The 27199-nt window shown below is 45.1% G+C and overlaps 1 protein-coding gene across 1 annotated transcript; it reads left to right on the plus strand.

The window, feature by feature from the left end:
* Positions 1-612: 612 nt before the first annotated feature.
* On the plus strand, positions 613-25299 carry LOC142583672 (uncharacterized). The gene is made up of 6 exons (XM_075694163.1): positions 613-645; positions 2109-2175; positions 17674-17813; positions 22433-22525; positions 25063-25201; positions 25286-25299. The coding sequence occupies exons 1-6, from the start codon at positions 613-615 to the stop codon at positions 25297-25299; spliced, it is 486 nt and encodes a 161-aa protein (XP_075550278.1).
* Positions 25300-27199: the final 1900 nt, after the last annotated feature.

Consider the following 27199-nt stretch of genomic DNA (forward strand, 5'->3'; position numbering starts at 1 on the left):
TTCATTATGCCTGTGAGTGACATTTACCAGTTCAATCATAATTGCAGAGAAATACGCATCTGGTCACGCGGCACATGCTGTCTAAATAAAACTGCGTTCGGCGGTGTACACAACTGTAATTTCTATGCACGTGGTCCGGGGTAGCTCGCAAAAGCACTGCGACTTCTTCGAGCAGTCGCGCCTCAACCCCCCCCCCCCCACCCCCACCCCCCCTGCTCCACGCGACCTAACAGTGGCGGTGACAACCTCTCGTGAAGAAGGCACTACACAAAGGAACTGTCTTTTTTTTCTTTTAACTTAGGCGCTATGTCGTCAATATTTCGCTTTTACTGTCTACTCTCTACTAGCTTTACGCTTTCTGTTTTATCGCCATCCCTTCTCAAGCACTCTGCTGACCGCTGTTCAGGTGTCCGCATACTGCGCTAGACAGTTACAGCGCTCTATTAGGGGCCAGAAGTTGGACTGGCGCCCTCTTGCGGGTGACGTCACGGCCAGGACGCCGCTCGCTCCGGCTCGCTTGGATGCCGCGCAACTGGTTCCGTTCGTGCGTGCTTAGGGGTTGGGTGGCTCGAACCGTATTAATGATAGATATGTCGGCTTCTTTAGGCTGTCATGGCTGAACCACAGTTTCCTGTTCAAAAGCGGGTGAGTCGAGAAAATTTGCGTCTTGGATATCGCAAGCTATGTAGCGTTGAAGGGGTCTAGTGGTTTTGCATTGCATGTATGCGCCATGTCTGTGCATAAATTTTGCGTAAACATGATATCTGCAAATTCAACACGCGAAGTTGTGTATGATGCTCGGCTAAACACATAACATTCTGTTACTACTTAGCGATGAGGTACATTGCATTTTACATGGAAGAAATATTGTGATATTTGGCGTCAACATCATAAATCCGTGTGAGAAGGACACTACTCAGTGAGGTTTTGATCGTGGTTCTTATTTGTTTCGTGCGTTTCTCCAGTCAAATATGGGCACTTTATTCAGGTGCACAAGGAAGAGTTGGAGCGTTGTGTATGAAAGAGTTTGCTTCCACAGTTTCACCGTTCTCTGAAGCAGGCACCAAAAAATCCATTGCTCATGGCGGTTAACACGCCAGCGGATCATCTAAATGCTTCACGTATACCCTAATGCCAATCACCTGAAGGGAAAGTTTCGGGATTAACGTAGAGAGTAGCACTCATATTGGCCTTCAGAAGCCTTTCTCGACAATATGGCATACACCTCGGGCAACGGAAATAACCGACTGTCGTTATGGCGAGGCACAGCAGACTGCGCTAGACAGTTACTGCGGTCTATAGCAATTCCCATCCCTTTTTATCTGTGTGTTTATGCCCATAAAACTAAATTTACCATTTAAATCTTAGAACCTTTCGTTAGCGGGCCTTACTTTGCAGAACGCTAAAAAAAGAAAAGAAAGAAAATAGACACTAGGAAGCAAGAAAAACAAAACTAGTTGACGATCAGCGTTACTCAGTCTTAGTCTGTATTTATTGTTACAAGTGTTGTGTTTCGCCGAGGTAGTCAGCACTATTGTCTGCAGGCCATCTACCGAGACGGTTTTCGAAGGAGCGGCCCGCACTCATATTACAGCCACGTCAAAAGCGACAGTGACGAACCGCTACCATGGCTAAAGCCACCATCAGCAGCACTGAGCATTTTACATGTAGAAAGGTTCGACTCTGCCATTGCTGCAAATATCAGGGGGAAGGCCACCACACGCAGAAACAAAACAACAATGGTGCCAGGCAGAGGTTCTCCTGAAAAGAAGAGGGGGAGGGGTATTTTGCTCAACTACAGCAGATCACCAATCTCAACGCCGCAACAGGGACAGGCGGTAGCGTGCTGCGACGGCGAAGAGCAGATTTTTTACCCTTTTTCTTCACATGACTAAATGGCGTGGCTTGGCGGCAGAACTTGAACTACATTCAAGATGGCGACAGTGATGTCCTCACTTTAACAGTAAGAAGCAGAATAGCACCTAAGCGAGCTCTCACTTCTTAAAAGATTCACAAACGTAACTTTGTCCCTTTTGACACAAACTGTCGTCGCGTCTGCGTGAAAACAGAAAGGGAACGTCGCTGTTTTCATTGTTTCTACATTTCAGGGCGAGGGGAAAGTGGAGGAGCAAGGTGGTAGCGGAGCCATGAGTCGGAAGGCGGAAGAGGAGGAGGGTCTGGAGAGAACGTGAGAAGAAAAGCATAAGGCTCCCCAAGAGAGACTCGGCAGCGACCATGACTGCGAGATGGTTCCAGAGTGACGGGCGTCGTCTATTAACCGATGACGCCACCGATACCATATATGGAAAGAAACCTCTGCATGAGCGGAGGTCTGCGGCAGCTGCTGTGACTCGGACCCAAGCGTTACCCAAGCGCTTGCTCTTGCGATGTCCCTATTAGCAAGGAAGGCGCGTCAGATTTCGCTCCGTTTGCATTGGGCCGCACGAGACAGATTGTCTGCGCCAGCCATTATATAGTCTAATGAAAGCACGCATAGAGTTGCCCTCAAATATCGCATTAGGGAGTGCGTAAGCGTCGGTGCCTTTTTGCTAACCTTTTCAATCCATCTATCTTTTTTTTTCTTATCTTGAGTGCGTATGTGTGCCGTACGTGTGCGAATCTGGTCGCACTGGATGGACATCGGCTTGACTGATTTATTAATATTGTCAACTCTACCTTCCAGTGTAACCAATATAACAACCTTTTCATTTAGAGATAATAATAAACTTGCTAAGTTGCTATCATTTCTAAGTTTACTTTCTTGCAAACCCCTTAACTTCCTGTCCTACAAGTAGCGTAGCTTCATGCCGACAGTCAGATGGCGATGAATGTCGATGGGCGCACAACCTTCCGCAGTAAGAAATTCAATGACAGCCCGCCGTTTCAATTAGACGTCCCCATAGGATGCCTTGAATTGCTCGATTACTCTGTAACGAGAAGAGACGGGAAGGTGAGGCCAGTGACGTCCTATAGATTAAACATCAGTGCATCGGTGATAAAGAGTTAAAAATGGTTGCAATAATATTGGCAAGGAAGTGGGCTCTGAAGTATTACTTTATGATATGCCCTCATAACTTTACTGCTGGGGAGCAAGTTCACTCAATGGAGTGTCCTTGCAAGATGGCTGTTTGCCTGCCCTCTAACATTCGTACCTTTTACATGACAATAAAATGATAATATACACAGCTTTAATTTCTCCCTGCTCTCAACAGTTCAGGAATAGCAACGTAGCTGGCTCGAGATGTTCAAATTAGGATTTGTGTAGTAAATGTGCTTGAACTGCTTTCTTTCGGCTTATTATTATTAATCTTCTTTCAGCTTATTATTAATCGCGCACAAGTATTGATAACAAGATTAACGCTGAAGATTTTTCCCTAAGTTGGCTTCCAGGTCCCTTTTTCCGATGTGATTATGCTCCCATGTCCATCTTCCTTCGAAATGTGGAACGAGGTGACGGAATTTGTAGGTTACATGCGCGCCACTGCGAGAGGTGATCAGAAAGCCTCCTAAATTTTTTGATTGATTGTTTTGCTGAATTTTTCATGCCAGTCAACATAGTAGCAATGCGACGCACGCAGTAGATTTTTGATTGATTGACGGATTGATTTTGACCAGCTGGAGATTGCTAGGATGCACGCAGAAACCACCGGCAGACAATCTTGCATTTAGCGAATTCAGTGAGGCGGCCGCCATGGGCCATAAATTAGCCGATCACCTCCTGCTTCCTAGCCGAACCACATAGCCACTTAGCCTCTGGAAAGTATGCCTAGCGTTTTTTATTTATTAGTCTTTGTGCACCTGCAAAGAACGCCATACTTGGAGGACCAGTCATGTAAACTGTGGACGTTCTTTCATATATCAATGATTTAGAATTGCAGCTGGAGCAATCAACGCAAGCAGACATTGAAGTTTTTTTCTTTTTGAAAACGAACTACGTCCGAGCCAGCAGCAGATGGCTCAGATTTCAAATTCCTTTCGCGCATTCTGCAAAAACATTGTAAGTGCTCCGCTTCATTTGTTTTTCAAGAGTGGCACATCCCATAGCATCCCGTCGGCTTGAGCGCTTGACACGTGTGCGTACTACTCTGGGTTGGTCCATAGGTAATGGTACGATTGTGTATCACTATACTTTCGCGTGACAGAGTGATTTGAACAGCATAATATGTCGGGCATCCTGCAGAGATACGTTGCTTTTATGTTGGCAGGTCGCTGCTACATGCGGAGCTGCAAATTCTTGGGCCGTTGGTAATTAACTCAGGCAGGGGCTTGTTTGCAACGAAACAACTGCCGCAAAGCTTATCGCGACCTTACGAGCACGTCTGTGAATTCTACAGGCACTCATCGTCCAGCGCCACGCCACAGTTTGAGAGCTATGCTTGTCGTTTGTTAGGGAGATGTGTTAACTGAAAAGTGGTGTAATGATATCGGTAGATGCTGTTCTCGCGTGTACATGTTTCCAATTTGTAAAAAAAGTGGAACGCCAGCAATTCAGTACTACCAATATGACTGAGTGTATATGTGCTAAAATGTATTCAAATCTTCCAGAAGTTAAAAATAAAAAATAATATAAGGTTACACGCATTATATTGACCAGGAAACGCAAAATAAATATAGTTGCGTCATATTTTAGTACAGATAGATAGAATCAGCTGGCGCAATCGGCAATTGCTGAGGAAGGTCTACGTCCTGCGAGTGGACATGAATAGGCTGATTGATGCCTATGATGCTGATGATCTGAATGCTAACTCTGTTTAAAAACAGCCACCCAATCAGTGGCGATTACAAGGCGTTATAAAATACTTTTGAGACGGTCTGTGTTTAGAAGAAAGTAGTTTATTCATACCTATTAAAGCACTGACACCATTGAAATAGTTCCCTTGCGCAGGAATACATGGCTCCAAGCATTCCTGCCACTTTGTGAAAATATTGTAGAAAGCTTCTTTCCGGAGGGAGTACATCGCCCTTCTGCAATCAGAGCTGGATTAAGAAAATCGTTCCCAAATTGCGACTTTCGAGCCGTATTTTAAGTTTGGCAAAGCAATGAAATAAGTGGGAGCCTAACCTGACACGCTCATTGTTACCGGCGAGGATCACTCGCTGTGCCGAGTGATCTGTGACAGGGTGCATTATCGTTGTGGATAATCCAGGACCTCGGGCGCCCTAGATCGGGCTGCTTTCTACAGACGGCCTCCTGCTGACGCCCTAAAACTTGGCAGTAAAACTCGTTGTTTATAGTTTGGCCATTCAGAATTAATTTCTGATGCACAATGCCGTGAATGCTCAAAAACGCGATAAGCATTCATTTTGTCGTGCTGTGAACATGCTTGCCTTTTTTGGTTGTGCAGACGTTGGGTTTCTACACTGAGACAACGGTTGCTTCGCCTCATGGTCGTACCTGTATATCTATGTTTCACGCCCATTCACGATTGCAGACCCGAACTTTACTGAAATGACCGAATTTCTTTATTACTTCCTCATTGTACTTATTTAACATGGAAACATGCACTATGGGACTAGAAACAATTCCACGGTACCTGTATTTTAACTATCACCTAAAAAGTAGAATACCTCCCCCCCCCCGGTGCTTTGCGCACGACGTAAGAAGCGCAATTCTTCCGCGCTGTCCTCCTTGCGCGCGCCAGGTTGAGAAACCCTCGTCGGCTCACCCTCATAAGCTTTCACTCGCACATACAGCATGCAGCGCGCGTCAACGATGTTATCACCGTCAGACTTTATACGCAACGCCACGGCGACGCCGACAGCGTCGGCAACGGCTGAAATGCACTCGGAATGTCCACATAATTCCTATCGTTATAGCAAGCTATTACTCAGGTATGTTCAACTTTACCGGCTGTGTTATCTTCTACGGCTAATAGACACACGGCCTGGTGCTAGCCATTCTGTTTTCTCTTCATTCTGCTTGTTTTGAGCTCTCCGTTTTTTTTGTTTTCATTATTATTGAGGGCTATATTTACGCCGCCCTATCCTTCTCGGTCTTTGTTTCCACAGCGGTTTTACTTTTGTACCGCCACTCCCTTGTGACCTTCCAACTTTTAATGCAATTGCTGAGTGGTGTCCGAACCAGGCCACCCTCTACACAAGGGCCAGCCCCCTTTCCCCTTTTTCTGCATGGTTCCCGCGTCCTGTTCGTAGATGAACTGCTTTGGTCCTTCAAACAAGCCCACCCAACCGCTTGTGCGACGTATTAAAATGAGAAAACGGATTCCTGCACTGCTAATTGTTTAAAAAAGAACTCTGTTGTTCCAATGTTCCGCCAATGTGAGAATTTTTTCCCAATTGCACTCTTTTTGATCCGGCGTAAATAAATTAACAGCTTAATTCCATAAATCAATGTGGTTGACCTAGGTTTCGAAAAAAAACTACATCATTACTACGGAATGTCTCCATGCACACTCGAGTGCACCAACAACGCGTGTGCAATGCTGTCGTGATTCTTCTGGTGCTAATAAGCCAACGTTATGCGTTCCAAGAATTGTATGCGCTATAGCATCAGTATTATAGGCCTAAGGGTAGCACATGGAATATTTAAACACTTGCTGCAGATAAATACATAATTCGCATTTATGGAAAGTGTTAAGAAGGGTTCCACGAGAACCTTTAGGCGTTATCAGGAAAAAGAATGTTAGCTTTACAAAATGCTTGGGCGACGAAACTATAAATTGGTATTGGGGTATAAAATCCTCTCTCATAGTGTCCCAAGATCAGAAAAGATGTACGCTTCTGTTGCACCGATACCAGCTGAAGTTGCCTGTCGTGTCGTAGTGGTGCCCGCCGCTAGAGGAAGTTACGCTGCCAAGTTGTCTCGTTGTATTGTTACTAGCTGAAGGTTGTTGCGGCGTCAGACTGCTGTGTCTTTACTACAGAAGGCTATCTCGTCGTGTGGTAATGTTACGTACTTACCACAAAATTTTGTGCAATTACTAGACAAGTTTGCGTTGCAACAAGAAGCGACTGTGTATTCGCAACACAACCCTGTGTTGTTACGGCAGAAATTTGTTTGGTTACAATAGAATTATCCCTCGTGTTTTTCAGCTGGTATCATTATCGAGAGCCAGTATGCCAACAAAATACGCGCAAATTGACGCACTGGCATAGAGGTCAAGGGTTCCCTGCAGTATATTTCATTTCTACTCTCAATATACGTGATTACTTGCATTTCGGTTTGAAACTTCACTGATGTGCGACATTACAATGTTTTAATGTTGTATGAAGCGTAGCCCGTAGATGTTGTGCGGTCTAGCGAAGGGGCGGATTTTGTACGAGTGCGCGGCCAGTGATGCAAGGCCGTTCGAATTTGTCTAATCTTTCGATCGGTACACGGATGCTCTTGATCCAATGTTGCAAAAGACTGAAGAAATTGTTGCAGCTTCCTAAATGATGTAATCATACGTCAGTATGTCATTGCTCTTGAGTAATAAAACAGTGCAAACACAGGACACAAGGTTCAGAGCAAAGGTTACAGTGCTGCTGTTATCCTGCACTTGCGCTACATTTCACCTGCGTTGCGCAAATACATTTATAGCTACGCATTCATTTGCAAGTGCTGCACAATGGAAAATAATACTGATTGTATTATGTCGCTATGTAGCATGTTCTTATCTGCGTATACCTGAATGATGAGGTTGACAATACCGACCTTGATATGTAATGTGAAATGGAGAGTTAAAAGCCGGCAGATGGCTACCGCGAATGGCTTCACTGCGCTGGACACGACTGTGCCGTTACCATCGCATCGCCTGCTTCGATTCGGCATCGAGACCTTCAGGGCCTGCACAGAGTAGGATAAATGATGACGGGCTTTGAAGGAAAGGTTGCTCTTATAACAGGTAGGACCCCGCCTATATGCGAGATACATCACAGCACCTCATTTCCCTAAAGATCTCTGAGGTGACATGACATAAGTGGTGGCTTACAATATTGTCATATGATGGTGGTCAGTCAAAAAATGTGATCAGTTACATTTTGGGGAAACTCGGTGGACAGGTGATTGCAGCAATATAGCGGGAAAGGCCGTTATATTTTGAGGATGCGTGACGATAAGAGGAGGAGGAGAATGCAAGAACTCGAGCTCGATAGCCACATGACATTAACTCTGAATATAAAGACTGGTGCGATAATACATATGTGCGCCGGGTGTGAGATATAATGTGGGTGGCCGAGAGATCTTCGCAAGAAAAACCTCCTCGTGTCAAGGCGACGGCGATGAGGGATGTTAAACACGATTCAGTTAATAATGATGACTTAGAACACGCTACAGATTCGAATTTGCATGTGGAAGCGAGATGACTTTGCCATAAGGCTTTCTTGCTTCCATGAACTGGTTATCTTTTGAAGGAGCGAGAGCTCAAGCGCCTTAGCAGCTGCTGCGCAGAACGACTGAAAAAGGAGTGTGGATCATGGCCCCTTCGTCTGCAAAACATTCGCTTGCTCCTACTGCTGCCCTTAGTGACGAGAATCGCCTGAGTGCTGGTGGTGCCTTAAGACAGCCGCCCGGTGCCTTTAGACCTTATGCGCACGGTGCAGCAGATGGCGCCACAAGCACGCTTCAAATGATCACCTCATGAATCGGGAGCAAGCAGGCATCATCCGCTGCTGAATACTCCATCAACGTTCTGTAGAAAGGCGGGATATCACTTAACGTAATTTCCACGAAGTGTGGAAGATCAGAGGAAAAATGTGCTTTGTCGTATATGGCAAGAACTGCGACACAGACTTCAGGGTGCTAGATTACACTTTTTGAGAGCTTCAACTACTTCAGCGAAAGAGTGGCGGTATTAGTCGGTATTCATTTCATCGCGCGGGACTGTATCCAACGTTTTACTTAAGTCAACAAATATGAAATCAGTTTTGCTCTTAGTACGATCACAGCCTTACATCATCCTAGGATCCCATCCTTCACACGCGCAATATGTTTGTGGTAGTAATGGCTACCTGCCGCCAAGTTCTCCATTGTATTACCGCATTATGAAGAAGATTAGACAGGAAGAAAAACGCAAGGAAGGCTATTTTTAGACCCTGAAAATGTAATATAGGTGCCGTCACCAAACAGGCAATTATAGGTAAGTTAATGGCGCAGTTAAAGCGTTTCTAGGTCCCTAGCGCATGCTTGTATCTGAAACAGGTAGAATAAGGACGTAACGAAAGAAGTGAGTAATTTCCGTAAGTTTCTGGTCTGTAGTTTTCAATAAGGACGAAACCTAGGTGTCCACGCTGTCGCAGCCAAACCTAGGTGTACATGAAGCAACCGTTGTCTCAGTGAATAAACCCATTTTTTCCACAACCAAAAAAGGCTAGGAATTTTCGCAGCACGACAAAGTGCGGGCTAATCACGTTTTTTGGCATTCGTGGCATTGTGCGTAAGACATTCATTCTGAAAGACCAGACTATAAACAATGAGTTTTACTGCTAACTTTAGGGCGTCTGACAGAAGCCGTGGGTAGAAAACGGCCAGATATGGGGCGCACGTGATCCTGGATAATACACAGCGACAAAGCACCCTGTCACAGGTCACTCAGCACTGGGAGTGATCCTCGCCGGTATTAACGTTCTTGTCAGATTTGGCGCCCACTTATTTCATTCTTTTGCGAAACTTCAGACAAAGCTCAAAAGTTGCCATTCTGGCGTGATTTCCTTAATCAAACTCGGATCGCAGAAGGGCGATGTATTTCTTTCAGACAAAAAGCCTTCTAGGACATATTCACAAAGCGGCAGGAGTGCTTGGAGTGCTGTATTGCTGCGCAAGGAAACTATTTCAAAGGTGGCAGTGTTTTAATACGTATAAGTGAAGTGCTTCCTTCGAAATAGGCACCGTCTCAAAAGTCTTTGAGAACACCCTGTAATTATCGCTGCTTTGCTGGCGGTTTTTAAGAAGCGTTAGCCTACACGTCATCAGCATCGTATTAAGGGTTACGGACTGGATTCCAAGGGAAGGAAAGCGTAGCAGGGGGCGGCAGAAAGTTGGGTGGGCGGATGAGATTAAGAAGTTTGCAGGGAAAACATGGCCACAATTAGCACATGACCGGGGTAGATGGAGAAGCATAGGAGAGGTCTTTGCCATGCAGTTGGCGTAGCCCGGCTGCTGCTGCTGCTGATGATGATGTTGATGACTCAATACAATGCGCGTAATATCTTCTTTTCTGTTTCTGAAAGAATTCAAAACTTTCTAAGACACATATCCCGAGCCATATTAGTGTTACTAACTTGCTGGCATTCCACTTTTTCGAATAGTTAGAGATATGTACTTGCGAGAACTGCCTCTACCGATCTCACTTCACCACTCTTCAGTTAACAGCCCGCAATGTCGCGAGATACTTTGCGACAGCTTGTTCATTGCAGGAAAGCCCCTGCCTTGTTTAATTACCAACGGCCCAAGAATTTTCATCTGTGAATATAGCAGCGGCCTACCAACATAAACGCCTTTGCAAGACGTCCGACATATGATGTTCAAATCATTCTGTCATGCGAAGAGATAGTGTCACACAATCGAACCATTACCTATGGATCAACCTAGGGAACTACGCACATGTGGCAAGAGCCTCACGACGATAATAAGTTCAGCAGACTCAGCCCGCAATTGGATGTGCAGCTGTTCATAAAACAGATGAAGCTGAGTGCCTACAATGTTTTTGCATCATGCACGCATGGAATCTGAAATCATTAACCGGCCATCTCCTGGCTGGCTTTATTGGTGCTGCCGCTGCTCGAGGCGCTACATCTCCCTCTGTGCAATGGCGCCACCGCATACTCTTAGACGGCAATTCGGGCTACCGTATATGTGACAAAATTCAGTGCACCTCTTTACAACAACTTGCGTCACTGGGTATTGGTCAGAAGGTATGTGCAATGTGGGATGTGCCACTCTTCAATGAACATATTTTACAACAACTAGGGTCATTAGCTAAGAATAGCTCTAACCAAGAACGATCCCACCGCGGCTCGAAGCAGCCGCGAAGGGCTACGACCAAGACGAACAACTCTGGGCCGTCCAGCAGGTCCTCGGGGTGCTCGAAAGGCAGGGACCCAGCGAGCCGGCAACGGCGAGCGGAGGCCCGCGCCGAGTAACGGCGACTTCGTAGATGACGTAGGCCTTCGTGGGGGTCGCGAGCGCCCAACTGCAGGCACAAATAAAGTTGGCTGCAATCCAATCTAATGTAATAATTTTTCTGCATACTTGTAAAATTATGGGGTTTTACGTGCCAAAACCACTTTCTGATTATGAGGCACGCTGTAGTGGAGGACTCCGGAAATTTTGACCACTTGGGTTTTTTTAACGTGCACCTAGATTTAAGCATACAGGTGTTTTCGCATTTCGCCCCAATCGAAATGCGGCCGCCGTGGCCGGGATTCGATCCCGCGACCTCGTGCTCAGCAGCCTAACACCATAGCCACTGAGCAACCACGGCGGGTTTTTTCTGCGTACTTGGGTGCATGGGAGTAGTGGGTAGTGCATGGTTGAATGGACAGCGCTCGTGAATGGATGTGACGCCAACTTGGGTTACTGAGTAAGTGCCACCAAGTAACTACCACTCCTCAATGAATTTCTTTGAAACGAACCTGGGCAATTGAGCATGTGTCATTTCATATGTGGCGATCTTCTTAAAGAAATCCTTCAAATTTTCTCGGGGGGTAATTGCATTATCCGCCGAAACTCGTCGTGATTTGGGTCCTCCAGTATTTTTAGATCCACGTTCTTACTGTTTCCTACGCGAAAAAAGAATCCAGGTATTTCAAACAAAACAAAGGAAACTGGGCCTACAATGGCGAAATATATTTCGGAGCGCAATTCTTTCATTTCAAGCGAAACACAAATACATTGACAATGCATACCATGTTTTTTTTTTACTGTCATGTATTTACAGGCTGCTTCGCCAGAAAATACAGATAGTTCACGGCCGACTAAAACTAGTTCTTTCGTTACAGCCAGAATTGTGCTCATTTTGGGTGCTTTCTTGTTCTTTCTATTTAATTGCGTAGTAGTCGCTACGTATACTGCAATGGATGAAAATGTAGCTCGGTTAGTGGTGTTTGTAATGTATGTGCAGTAGTAATTACTGATCAGACAATTTTCCAGCAAAGCTGTTAGCCTCTGATCGTTCAGCACTTTTAGTATCTGCGTTCGTCAGCGAGAAGGTGGGCTGATCCAGGTGGCAGTTAAGGGTCGGGAGCAGTGGCTCGTACCTCCGTAAGGCAGCGTCTTCAAGCAGTCAGCAAAGTGAAGCGAACTGTGCATAGATTATTCAGAATCACGCATACAACATACCGAACAGCGTACGTTTCAATAAAGAACAAGCACAAAGCAATCATCAGAACCGCATAATTGATGATAAGCCATGCCTTAAAAAAATAACAAAGCCCGTAGCGCTCCTCGCATACGTTTCCCTGTAAAGATTACTGTTGCGCAAGCTGCCGTGCCGAAGTCAGCTTGCTACGTTGGGAGTGATGTCCCTATCCTTTCGTATATAAAATAACGACACTAGCAACTGTCTCAATGTTGTTGCAGCCCCGTTATGTGCGGCAGCGTGCTGTCAAAATTGCCGTTACTCCTAATACTACCATTAGCGTAAATTACCATTACTTCTGTTACTCTGCAACAATAAAGCACTGCATAACCCCTCAGCAGTTGTAGTGGTGGTTTTGAGCAGCTTTGCCGGACATCCACTTTTGCATGGTGGGAATGGCGTTTCAATTGTGTTTAGAATCTTCTGTGGAACTTCAGAGAACCACTTCAAGGAACATGAATTAAAGTAATAATTTGCTACATTTAGCTTAGTCACTGACAGAAAAAAAGCCTGAAATATACGAAAAGTGCACCTTGTTCCTCGTTCGTAGCTTTTGTAAACCAGATCAAGCAAAATAATTATATTTGATGGCGTGAATACCAGACATAGCGATGCCCATGCTATGCAAGCAATCAGTAGCTCCACAAATGTGAAAACAGGTAAGTTCCTATTGTACTACTGGGAGCATTTGTTTTTGCTCATGGCAAGCAGCCACCTGGGGCCTTATAATGTAAAAATATTCCAATCTGTTTTTGTTCTAATTTCCTTACGTCAAATTTACGTAATCACTGGCTCAAGGATCGGGCGGTAACCCGCAGTGTTGTTTGAAAAGCCTAATAAAATTCGCTTCTCGCTTGTAGGATGTGTCTTTCTTTTCCTTTCAAAGCAAATAACATTGCCTACATTGAGCAGTTTGTCTTATCTAATTGGTTGAGAAGAGGCGAGGAGCACGCTCTAGTGGAGAGAATTTCGATGGGGCCAAATCAGCGCAGTGAAAGTAGATAGCCGGATGAGGAAGGTGGCGCCGGCGTCTTCGATTGGTCTGCTTCCCAGTACTTAGCTTGCGGTGGCTGGTACAGAATCGCGGCGGCGTGCAACGGAAGGTTAAACATGCCGTTAAAATGGATCCTCTTCGGCAAAGTATAGTTGGTAGGGCGATGTCGTATACGTGCCGAGAGGTCTCGATAACCTTATACTGCAACGCAAAATCCTTTATTACATGCAAATAAGTTCATGCTTGCCGGAAGCTCCGGGTAGCCAGTGCCTCAGCGATCGTCGGGCAGCCATATTCTATTCCTCTTGGAACGGGGCAGTCGCTGGCTGTTCGGTAAAACTTTCAGTTTCGTTCGGCATATCAATGCGTCTTTAACCCGTACACGCCATTTTGACGTGGTGAATTTTCGTGGTTTTGTGACGCCGCGTGAGAAGCAGGTAAAGTTGGCGGAGCCCGAAAACGTTTGATCAACATCGAATGGTGGAATGACGCCTGTTTCTGAAATGGCGAAAAAGCGTCGAATGAGAAATTGCTTTTTTCCTTTTGTTTCGTCAAACCGCGCATAATCGGTGTGCATATATTACACCAGATAGGGCGTTTTCGCTGTTTTCACGACGTCGCGTGACAAACAGGCGCAGTGGGTTGTGGCTCGAAATGTTTTTTACCAATCGTGGAGGGCTGATTGCAGAATTGGAATAGAAAAGTTTGGAAAAGCTTTACGTTATAGGGCCCCTGGTTCCTACATTACCGCATTTTTTTAAGCTCGCCCAGCAGTGGTTATCAGGTGTGGCAGCATGCAGGAGCCTCCTAATACTAAACATTATATGCGCAATTTGGCCCGAGTCCGTCGGTGGCGTGAAGAAAAGATGGCACCAAAGATGGCCAACGGCGCAAAGAGTAATAACTCCTGAAGAAATGATCGGATTGACGTGAAATTTCAGTGTCCTAAAGAATCTGGGTTCGTATCTTCCCTACATGCGAAAGATCATGCAACACTTGTCTCCCAAACACTGGCGCGTACCCACTATGGGGAAATGGACAAAAAGGAGGCGGTTTCCAGTATGTTTAGAATGGAAACAATACTTAGATTTGAATACTAGAGCGTGTGACTAAACAAATGTGATTTAGAAGTTTAATAAAAGTATTGTTAAAATTTTTGAGATAGAAGAAGTTATCATTAAGAAATGAAATACCAGTAATTATTGATAGGAAACACATTCTGATAGGGTGAAGGCCACCGTCGTCATCATCTTCTATAACGCGCAACCGAACCTTCAATGCGAAATAACTATTTCATTTGGGGCTAGTACTGGGTTACAGCCACAGGAGCGTTTGTGAAGCCCTCTGCATATTTCTGCGTGAGACAAAACGAATTGCATGTTAACATTCTTGAAAATTCTCATAATGTTCCCAATATTTATAAAAATATAATTGATTATTCATACCTGTAGCAGTAGACACTTTAAATCCCAATTGCCAGATACTTATTTCATTTCAACCTAACTTATTAAAAATTGCTCAAAGATTTTTCACCGCCCGATTCATGGCCGATGCCCCAGAGTGGGTTGCGCCATTTCACTAGGGAACAAGAACAATGCGAAGTGGCACCACTGCGCTCTGCCTATCTATTTCTGGGCCAATCCCCATAGTGGGTAGGGGACAAATACGTGTCAGGAAAAAAACAACACTCTCGAGGCCAAATCATGAGTCTATAGAATCACGTCTCAAAAGGAACACCGGGAAAATTTACAACGTGCACGACGACATGCGGATGAACACGTAAGCGGAAAACATTTCACCAAATCGATTAAAATGCCTTCGGAATCCCCTCACATAGGTAGTGTTGTGTTTCTCTGCCAAATTTTCTTTGTTCTATCGGCTTTTCTGGGCAAGCAAGGTGGTCTAGTACCCGCCGTGGTTGCTCAGTGGCTATGGTGTTGGGCTGCTGAGCACGAGATCGCGGGATCGAATCCCGGCCAGGGCGGCCGCATTTCGATGGGGGCGGAAACACCCGTGTACTTAGATTTGAGTGCACGTTATAAAGAACCCCAGGTGGTCGACATTTCCGGAGTCCTTCACTACGGCGTGCCTCATAATCAGAAAGTGGTTTTGGCACGCAAAACCCCACAGTTTATTTTTTTAAGGTGGTCTAGTGGGCGTTCGGCTGGCGCTGGAGCCAGATAGCTGATACACGATAAAAACTGGGTCGACTCTGACGAGGGTGCTTTGCATTGAAAGTGCGCGCACGCATTTTGTAGCTGTCGATATTACGTTTGTGATGAATCCTGAAGGTTCCAGCTCCATCCTCACCTGAGAACAAAATATCCAGCCGGTTAGACATTTCTTGCCATATCTGTGTTTGTGTATCAGTAGACAACTACATATTTTCGCACTTCCCAGATGTTTTAGATTCACATTTATTTTCGTTATGGAATGTTAATTAGGCCGACCAATTTTTGCTCCGTAATTCACTCGTATGAAAAAAGTTTTCAACGTCGCCATTCGCATTACCTTATCATAAAATATTCCTGCATTCGTTAGAGCTCTTATGTGGCTTCATGCAAACAGTTTGCAAAATATGGGCTTTTTTCTGCAAGTATTGTATAGATTCTACAAGTCAGCCATTTCTAGAACTACATTCATCCCCGTGTTTGTCCATGTCATCCGAAAACGGTCGTAACAGATTGTCTTAATTCTGAATCAGTGCGACACTGCTGATAAATTGGTATTTCTACCCGTGCTCCTTTCTTTATGTCTTGTCTTTCTGTTTGAATGATTCCAGAGTTTGCAGAGTTTCCAGAGAATGATTCCAGAAACGGCTAGATTTTCAGGGATTCTAGGATTGATTTACACAATAACAGGGGCTGTTGTTTTCTTAGTTTTCAAGGGAAATAGAGAAATACCGTAAAATATTACGAATCCAGGGTGCAAGGCAGGGATGAATTGATACATGGGCTCATTTGTGCTGTGCACCCTAGGTCCGCGTCTGCTTTAGCGCTCGGTACCGTTGGCAGTAATTATAAGATGGGTTCCGCAGAACTTGCGTTTAATCTCTTCTTTTCCAAGTGCCTTCGTTTTCTTTGCAACTGTTCACGTCAGTGTAACAAATTCATTTGTTGCCTATTTTTGCCCTTGGCACAATTTGAACCACTGGAACTTCAAGTGGCAATGTTTAGTAGAACTTTCCTATAGAGGAAATGGTCCTAATAAAAATTTATCGTTTTGCCTGCAAGACATTTTCAATTTATGTAGCATTGCTCTTTACATTAGTTTGATTGTTAGAAACAGCGATACTGATACACGTGCTTATTTATCTTGCTCCGGTGATCGCTTTTCACCGGTTAACAAGTGTTAAACATTATCGCTCGTCGCAGAACGCTTCTGCATATTTCGGAAGTTTCCCGAATGTTATCGATGTTTCTATTACTTGTCATTTGTCAAAGGACCTCGTGCAATATGACTGTACGCGCGACGCGAATTGTGCAGTACTTTCTGGAGGACATGTGGGCACCAGCGATTAAGCTGTAAATTTCGTCGAGTAATGAGAAAAGCCGACGTGCTTGACCTGCAGATCGGATGTAGGACTATCGCCGACTTTGCTCGCCGCAATCGTTTTGCTTCAGTGTTACTTGTTTTCCTGGGAATAAGTTCACCCAATAAAGAGTTAAATTTGTGACTCATAGCTTTGAAACTGCAGCGAACTTGACCACCTCTACACTCCGACAACATATTAAGATTATTTGTTATAATGAAATACAGAGTTACAATTGTACATTAAGATATATTAACATAAAGCAAAGACAAAACGAACACATACGTGAAGATATGCATGCACATGTAATAAAAGCTGTCAAGGCATTCCTGTCTCAGTTTTTCTGGCACAGTGCCCCTTCCCAGAAAGCCGTAAGCCCAGAACTCCTGCAAGCCTGCATCTGAAATGAAAGGCTTCGCGACTGCTACTCCGTATTAAATTATAGTTCCCGATATTGTTGCATACGTAGCGGGTATCATATTTAGAACGCGCAAGTTTATTGTATGCTGCGTAGAAAACAAAAGTCGCACCAAATCATTTTTTTATGGCGCCTAAAAAATTACTCATAGGAAAGTTCGCCCTGTGTTGACGACATGCGAACTGAGTATTTGTGACCGATTACTTGTGCCATTGACCATAATAAATAAAAGCAGCGCCCATTGCTCCACAGACTGCATAAAACATTGATTGCGCTATAGCGCAACAGTTGCATTTTACACTTTGGTAAAATTTTACCACAGCTCGAAAAACTAATTCACACACAGACAGAGGTGCACAAAAGTTCACGAGCTTGTTTGATGGTCTGCTTTTTTGAGCGTTCTGTTTAAGTGGTGGTTTATTTCCTACAGGTGCGTCGGCGGGCATTGGCGCGAGCACTGCCCTCCATTTTGCCTCTCTTGGCTGTTCCCTTTCCCTCACGGCGAGGAACAAAGCAGCACTTGATAGTGTTGCCAAGGCGTGCTGGGAAAATGGGCTCTCAAGCGACAAGGTATGGAGCTGCGTTGTCGACGGATTAATTTGGTTCATTTCAAAACGGTGCGCAATGATCCCTGCCTGTGTAGCATATGCACTAGGAAGGGTGCTTTGCTCCAGTCTGATTGGAGCAAACTTGCGGACGGGCAGGCTATGCATAAAGTTGTATGGCTATGAATGATTTTTTTGTCGTGGCAGTGCTTCCCATGCTACGGAGCGTCGACGAGCCGTTTCCATGCGGACAATATATTCAGGGAACCTGGGGATCATGAGTTGCATGATATGAGCCTTGAAAGGCAGAGTATATAAGCTTTATGTGCAACTCACATAAGAATCAGTGAAATGGGTGTCGCTAAATGCCGGGAGTAAGCGGCGCAATGGTTCTGATGTAAAGTTCCATAAATTACAATAAGAATGAGAAAAATCACGGAACAGCCCCTTTAGTCCGGCTTCTTGACATCGCAGCCACTCCTATATTTTCTGAGGGGCACGCTGAGACTTATCAGCCACAGATCAGTAAATAATTATGCAGAAAAACACAAAATATGTAGCTTAGATTGCCCAATGCTGCCCGTTTACGCAGTAGTGAACTTGGGGCATATGTAACGCCTGTAAGCTAAATAGACTAAACAAACACATTTGGTAAATGAGCAGGAAAATAGACGCTCCACCATAGACGCAAGAGACGTATGAGAGCAGAAGGTGTACAATTTTTTTAGAGCGAAAGCTCTACTCCTCGAGGTACAACTCCCAAGGTCAATTTCGGCGCGCGTTTCAGATTCAGCCGCCGGCTCGCTAGCGTGTAGGTGTGACGTCACGTCACGTGATCCGCTACGGAGGGGCGTCGCAGCTGCACTCGCCAGTGCCTCGCTGCTGTGTACCACGTGATTAGGCGAGGGTTTAACAGCTGCTTCGCCAGCGCTTGGGCGCTCAGTTTCGCCATGGACGAAGCGCGCGCGGCTGCCGGCGCGCCAGCTCTTCGCCGCTGGTGCCAGGTTGAGTCTGATCACCCTGCCGATATAGCTTGCCGCTATGAAGCCATGAAGAACCGTGTCTAACCACGCTTAACAGAGCTGTCAGTCGTATAGGTAGATTTAAACCGCGTTGAGCCTCGGCCACTTTTTTTTTATTATACTTCGCGCTCACCGTTCCTGGAGATCGTATCATGTTGGGCCGGAATATACGAGACACAAGCCAGTCCAAAACAATTGACTGCTCCAATTAAAATTATTACCTGCATGTTGTTTAACATGTTTTAATGAAGGCTCAAATGGTATCATATGTGCTCTATATAAGAAAAAAAGTATATTTCTCGATGCTTCCATCCTTTCTATTTTTGTAAAAGAAGTTACAATATTACGCATTTTCTATGGATATTCACTAGCATTATTGGCTAGTTCCAAAAACCTTATAGGCGGTGCGCTTTCATAACCATTTTTGTATACATTACTGATTTCTGTCAAACCATTTCGCAATTTCGTCTACGCTATATTTTTTAAGTTTCACTGGGCCTATATGTGCCGTGCCGATTTCTTTCCGTTATTCGTGTACGGTAAAATCTTTGTCGTCGTGTTGTTTCATCACGACACGTCCTCATCGTACGAAGAAAAGGCGGCACCGTTTCGCCCCAAAGGCACATCATTGATAGCGATAGCGAAGTATGAGACAACTACGAGAAACAACATTCGTAGTTTTGCAGGCCGTGAAAATTGTAGTGAGCGTTCGTTTACTAATAAATTACAACTCACGGTGCCCCGCGCGCACAAGCAAACATGAGCAAATCTCACTCGATGACCTCGATCGAATTTTCGTTCCCACAACGCTGACATGTGGAACGCAGAAACGGAAGTATCGGGTGCTTCTCGCCGCCTCTCTCTTGAACGCCTCTGTGAAACTTGGGGTTGCACCACCTCAAAAACTAGGCGTGCGGGAAGACAACGCTCGTGAAGCCACCAGTCATCTCGACTCTTACGTACTTACGTAGTCTTACGTACTCGACTCTTAGGACCCGCCGGAGATTATCTCCGAAACAGGACGCAAGGGCCATGTCCGCGCTAAGCCATGACCGGGCTAGTGTAGCGAACACTTTCGCTGATGCAAACGGCACTGACAACCAGCACCGAAGCAAACAAACAAAAAGCACAAATTACTCGAGGGTCTGCAATTAACAACCTCAGGTACGACAAGGAGCTTATGAGTCTCCGTGATTAGCTGAAATCCTACTTGGAGACCGCAACGTTTATTATTGCTTTCATTGTTGTTTCCATGAATACTTAACTGATTATACAGAGTTGTTTCCTGCCAAGTGCAGTACGATTTAACAAAAGTAACTACAGATGTCGCGTTTAGAGCGCGTTCCCGCAGCTGGTAAACCCCCAAACATCAAAAGGCCGTGAAAATACAAGAGAAAAAATATTTTAGTACGTGTACACAAGCGCTACTTCATCCGTGTTGTGCAGCTTTCGCAGCTCGCCGAAATTACGCAGAGTTTAGATGATGTGACAGGCATTGCACAAGAAGTTTGGTGTTTTATGCGACAGCACATACAACAAATTATTGATGTTTAGCCCATGATGTGAAGCAGGCACAAGATAGTTGGGGCAATATTATACACAGCAACTGACCTACTATTTATGTTTCGTGTTTAAGCGTTGGAATATACTCTATGCTCTACTTTGTGAGCACTGCTGCTACGTGTCACATCTTAGTGAGATGTGCGGCGTCAGGTATAGATAAGCATAGTTTATGTTCATAAAATCGTTGGTTATGGTGTTCAATTTAAGAGGCGGAATAACCACGCAAACAAGCTCCGCGGCGCCCATCGCGATAAAAGAAGAATAACTATTTAACCCTCAGATAAGGTACATTTCAAAATTTTCGATTTCCACTGCTGAATACTTCTTCAGGCTTTTAAACGTTAATAACACCTTGGTTTAGCTATCATGCACCATAAGTGCTCAATTCAAACAAAAGTCACAACTATTACTAAAGATACAGGGCAGCACGTACACCCATACTAAATAATATTTTCACATAGACAACATGCATCTTGGTGAACCATATTACCTTTTTTCTGAAGACAAAAATGATAATTTTCAAGCAAGCCTTCAAAGTTTTTTTACTGTATTCCTATGAGAAAATGGAACCAACGCTTCATTCTGAATTGTTGCTCTATTCTTTACTAGCTCATCCAAAAATACACTTCTGCGCTTTTACTTTTACCTGAGGTACTTCTCAGGGACGACGAACCTTCTACATCACCCTCCCGCGACGAGTGAGTGAGCTAATGAGCGACAGTATTCCAGCCCCTCTGCCCCCCCCCCCCCCGCCCCTCTTTGCCAACATTACCCGCCACGAGAGCTCACGCACGATGCTCCCTACCCATCACTTTCGCTCTTCGTCCAAGAGCACTTGCTCTTTCCCTAGGCGCCTAGGCGCGTTTCCTGCACTTCCCTCCCACAAGTGTGGCCTGGCGTCGTAGCACCGACCTACCACGAAAACGGCCGGAGTAGACAAAGACAGCCATTCAACCTAAACGTTATGCGAACCACCGATATTTATTGTCTGTGCAAGCCCGCACATTAGAGCGAGTGAGCGATAGCTCCCCATCCTCGCCGTCCATGCACGAAACTCGGTTGCTTGAAACCTCGCGCAATATCTTTTCGATGTCTCCCCTCGCCTCCTGTACTTCCTTCGCGAGCGCCGGGAAGAGCAAACGTGTTTACGTGATGCTCTGCCTGCTGTGTCGACGTCAACGCCGACAGTGTTCGACGGAACGCTCGCCTGCGCCTTCGGTGGTGTATTTTTCGTGGCCGGGAATCTGCTTTCGATTCTCGTCCGCCGCGCCGTCCACATTCCATTGGCCACCGCCGGTCGGCCAGCGGGACATGCGACGAACGAGCGCACGACAGCCTTCCCTCCTTCTTTCTCTGATTCGTCCCTCTGATCACCACTTGAGAGCAGAGGCCCAGAAATTCCTCTCCGCCACTCTCTCTCCCCAAAACAAGCGCCCCTTTTTTGAACTTCCGGCGACGAATGAGCGACAGAGTGCCTCCCTCCTCCTCCCCGCGCCGCTTTTTCCCGATCCTCCCTCCGTGAGAGCTAAGGCACCACGCTCCCCTCAATCCTCCCTCGCCCCTCAGAGCACGCGCCATTTTCCTTGGCACGTTTCCTCGCCTTCCCTCTTCCGTCCATAACACCGATCTACCAAGAAAACGGCTGGAACAGCCAAATAACCCTAATCTCCTTAAAATATGTATCTGTGAAATAGAGCCGATGCAGGATTATTATGAGACTTGGCAAAATAGTTCTACCTTTCGTGAAGAAAAAAGCCCCTGTGAATTTTGTTTATATTAGTTTGGCTACTGTGTAAGAGGTTGATGTACACGCTCGAAGCCTTGTTTATTCAAGACCACGCGTGGATAACATCCTATATCCATGGCTTGGTATAAATTATCCTAACTGCGATGAACCGGCGGACAGATCGAACATGAAGAATCGCAGTACAATAATGTAGAGTGCCCACCGATGCTAAGAGGCTGGATTAACAGCTGGTGCCGCAACATTCGCCTTTGTTAAAGTAGATGGAACAATCGCTCAATTACTCTGCTTCTTTGTCTTCTCTTTCCTTTCCAGGTACTTGTTTTGCCAGGAGACGTAACAGTCGGCGAGGATGTCGCCGCTGTAGTGGAAAAGACCGTGAAGCACTTCGGAAAAATTGATATTCTAGTAAGTAACAAGTATAATGCTTGAAGCCTCCTGAGAGTTGTAGTTTTACAATGAATACTTCGAAAAATCTTTGCGCTACGATAACACTTGGATATTATTTCTCTTGATTTTACCGTCCTTGGCGAAGAATGTCAGCTTCATTCAACTATATTTACCGAAATTATTTCATGAATACTAAAAAAAAAAACATTGGCCGGGAAGAAGGCAAAATATTGTCTTTTCTTCTTTTCGTATTTTAGTTTCTTTCAAGTATATTCGCTGAAACCATAGATCAGCTGAAACATTTTATCAACTTGTGATAAATCCTAGAATACGACCGTTCAAAAATAAAATGATAAACAGCGATGGGATAGATAAGATACGCTAGATCATCTTTATTAGGGAAATCGCGGCATCCATCTCTGTCACAGTGCGCACTTCGTTGCTAGGATTGTTGCAGCAGTTGAAGGCCTGGGGCATAACTAACAAACAAAATGTGGATGGCGAAATACAGTGCGCTTTGAACTGCAGCTTGTTTCTCTGATTATTCACAATCCTGCCGGTTCAGCAGAAATTTTTGTTTTTTCGGTATTCGTAGTGAGGTCAAGTAAAATGAGGAAAATGTAAGGCGCGCTTAAGAAAACAATCTTTTTTTTTGTTCCGCTACGGTTTTGACCAAACATCCTTGCTTACGTGTAATGACCGCAATGCCGATTTTGTGGTGTTGCCAGTCTCCAATCCCAAGACAAACAAGCAGCATCCGGAGCGGTGTAAATTTTGTACATGTAGGTGAGTTTCTCTGCGACCTAAAATTTTATACTGTCATCCCTTTACTTCATTATTGCGTTGGCAGACCTATTGCACTGACTTACATTCTAACGCCTCCTTAAAGATACATTTCGATAGAAAGAATTGTTTTGTTATTTGTCTTAGCTAGTGCAATATGGATGTATTCTTGAGTGAACACTTGCCATCACTGCACGTCATAGGATGCAGGAGCGAAAGTAGCTTTACAATTTCGAGCTTATGTTTAAACAATGTCAAGACTGCTTATATTGTTTGGCTAGAAATAAGTCCTTTAGAAATGTACGCAAGGCATCTGTTACATAACTCCCCTTTATCTTGTCATCTCTGCATCCCCGACTGCTAAAAATGGTCGCAAATAGGACGCGTTTCTCATTAAGCTCCGTGTCTTTCTTATCTGAAAACCCAGTGACAATGGCCCAGTCTCATACATGAACATTGAGCCTGTGTGGTATAGTTGCGCGGAGCCTGGGTGCTGGGTGACTGAATATCGGGGCACTGGTTACCGGAAAATTGGCTTTTGTGTAATTCTAGAGAATTTTCATAATGCGTTCATTGTAACTGTAAATGAAGCTGGAACACTGCGACAAAAAAATTAAGAACAAGCGTGCCGATAACTAAGACACGCTTACGTGCACGATTCGAACCGTTGAGCACAACAATTTCAGTCGTACACACAACGCGTCGCCATCTTGAAACACAAAGCCCCGTTCAGATGGTTTTGTATGTAACAACTACTTTATATTCACCGTCTTATCTTTTTGTCGTTCGAGAAGAGAGATCTGAGTTCCTTAGTGCGGGCGACATGCAAACCAAGGTTATTTCAGTGGTTGCAAATGTGCTACATAAACAATTCAATCAATTGCCTCACTCGGTGAGTACGGCGTTCGCGCCGGACTGCTAAGCATTTATTCACTTCTATATAAACAAAACTTAACTTCTGAACTGTGGACGAAAAATTTTAGTATTACCTTTTGTTTTAGCCCTTATACGTAGACTTTGTCCCTACTGTACGTGCCCCGTGAGCTAGAGCCGTAATGAACATTAGAATTAGCGCTGTACTTCGTCTTCGGCGTTCGTTGGGAGGGACAGAAATAATCAACTATGAAGAATTGGTAAACTATTAGAGTGTAGTTGCGATTATGTCGGATTAACAAAGAATGTTGCACTTTCCACCAAAAGGCGAAAAAGCATCGATCGCAATATAATATTATTATATAGCTTGCAAAGTAAGGATACTAGGTTCATCGACCGTGTGCATTTGTAGGCATTCGCTTACTAACGTAATTAATAAGCGTGATCCCATGCGCACGCAGGCAAACATTAACACACCTCCCTCGATGACCACGCAAACGTGCTGTCAGAACGTTGACGTTATGAAGAGCTTCAGTAGCGGCGAGGTAATTGCCCTTTGAGCTGCTTATGGCTTCAACGCGAACTTTCGGTGTGCTAGAAGATAATGCAACACACTGCCCTTTGCTCCCCGTACGAAGTAGTGAGCAGGAAAGCACTAGAACACAATATTTTCGTCCCGTTCGAGTTTCCTGCGTTATATCGTTCTCTTTCCATAAAAAAATCCCGCCTGTCTGAGACACTTCAACATCATCACTCCTTAGTCCGAGAAAGTGATTTCATCAGCTGAGATGGAATTACGACTCATTCGTAATAATTTCAAATGTAGCAAGCATTCAAACAAATGTAGCGCAAATGCTCTTTTGTCAATTTATATGAGATTGCTCAATTTGCGTCTTCAGGTGAACAACGCGGGAATATTGATGGAAGGATACACAGACACTGCAACAATGGAACAGTTTGACACCGTTTGGAACGTCAACTTTCGTGGTCCGCTCTGTGTGATGCGACACACTCTGCCCTACTTGCGTGAAAGCAAAGGTGCGTGATATTTTATGATTGAGCGTCACCTAACGAGCTGCCGTGCTTTTCATGTGTGTTTCACTGGCCAATGGCACATTCCAGGCTGCAAAGGCTAACGAACACAGTTGGTGGAGAGGTTTAAAAGCTCGGTACAATGAGCTCTTGCTTAGCGTCAAAAGGGCGTTCTAGATTTCACCGAAACGGTCTTTTTTGTAATTTGTGGAACGTTAAACAGATGGTGAAAAAAGCAGTTGGCCCATCAATTCAAATGAAATTTTTCTTTAAAAAATTCTACATATTGTAATTGCGGTTACATGATAGTGTGGATAAGTAATATAATATGAAGTTGGAAAATAGTGCGACTCTGAAAAGATATTCCAAACCAATCCCTTATTTTTTAAGTTTCTAAGGGATACATTCATGTTAACAGCAGGAAAAATTGTAAATCAGAGGAAACGAAAGCCACCCTATCTCATAAGCTAACCCCGTTAGTTTAGAGGAAGTTAGATAAATTCAATGAGAGCTGGTATTCATTTCTCAATTTGACTGCCCACATTTCTGTCAGACGCAATAAAAAGAGGACATTTTGTAACCGCGGTTGACGGCAATATTTTGCGTGTTAAACCCTCTAGAAGAACGAGATGGGGTTTTCAGCTGCGCGCTGCGCGTTACCTCGGCGAGAGCGCACGGATACGAAGCCATTACCACGTCTGCCCTACTGTGCGACCAGCTATCGCAAGTGCAATTGAGTGCAAATGCAACCGCGGCAGGTCTGCCGGATCGCGCGTGGCCACGTTACACTCTCTCTGGTAGAATCGGTGTGTAGGCATGGCTTGGCTCGGTCGTCTGGGTCACCAATTCGTGTGAGGCGGTGCGAATAGGTAGCCGCCATAGCCACGGCTCATTTAGGCCGGGTAACCATGGTGCAGCGAAATCTCGGGAGCGACCGACACCGCGGCCGCTCAGGCCGAGCGCGCTAGCGTGTTCTTTTCTCGCTCTACCTACACCTGAGCCCATCTCCTTCTCCGCCTGCTTTGGAGGCGATAGTCGCGCCACTACATCCTCATATCTGGACAGCTGAAGGACAACTGATAATGCTGTCTGGAATATGCATGACAAGAATTACCGTTAATGACAAGACCGGCACTGCGACATCTCTTACACTCCATCAGTGCTCACGAGACGTGATTCTGGGTATGGACCTTCTGAAGCAACACGGTGCAGTCCTCGACCTGAAGTCCCAGTTGACAACGCTATGTGAAGACTAGCGGATACTGCTGGAGACATCCATGGAGGAAAAGTGATGCTGCTCTGCTTCAGCATGGATTTCGAACACATCAACAAGGGCACCATATTCCACAACAACAAACTGTGGAACTCAGCAATACGTTTGTCCTTTCGAATTCTGTCGCAACTACTCAATGGCCCTAGTTCTCAAACCATCTTTTGACATAGATACAATTTTGCCAGTGCATCAACAAGAAAACCTTCGAAGTATTCTGCTCTGGCCCATGGACAGGTTTTCGGCGCCCTCAAGCATTCAACAAATTACATTAACTAAGCATGGCATGATAATTGAAGACTGCACTCGCCGATTCCGCCAGAGCCCTTGCAATGTTACGTCACGAGAACAAGAAGCTATAAAGTAATAAATTTACGAATTGCTGCGCGACTAAACCAACAAGTCGGCGAAAACTCCGTGGGAGTCTCCTGTGGTCTTAGTGATGAATAAAGATTGATGTATGCGTTTTCGCGTGGAGAATCGTCGCCTCAACAAGGTCACGAAGAAGGACTCTTGCCCCCTCCCACAGACAGATGACGCACTGGGCCGACTTGGCAATGCAAAATATTTTTCGTCGATGGATCTTAAGACGGGCTACTGGCAAATCGAAGTCAGCGAGATGGACAGAGAAAATACTGCCTTTATACACCTGACGGCGTCTTCGAATACAAGGCCATGCATTTTGGCTTTTGCTTGGACATGCAACATTCCAGCGCGTGATGGACACGGTCCTG

Source organism: Dermacentor variabilis, chromosome 5, assembly GCF_050947875.1.
Source record: "Dermacentor variabilis isolate Ectoservices chromosome 5, ASM5094787v1, whole genome shotgun sequence".
NCBI lineage: Eukaryota > Metazoa > Arthropoda > Arachnida > Ixodida > Ixodidae > Dermacentor > Dermacentor variabilis.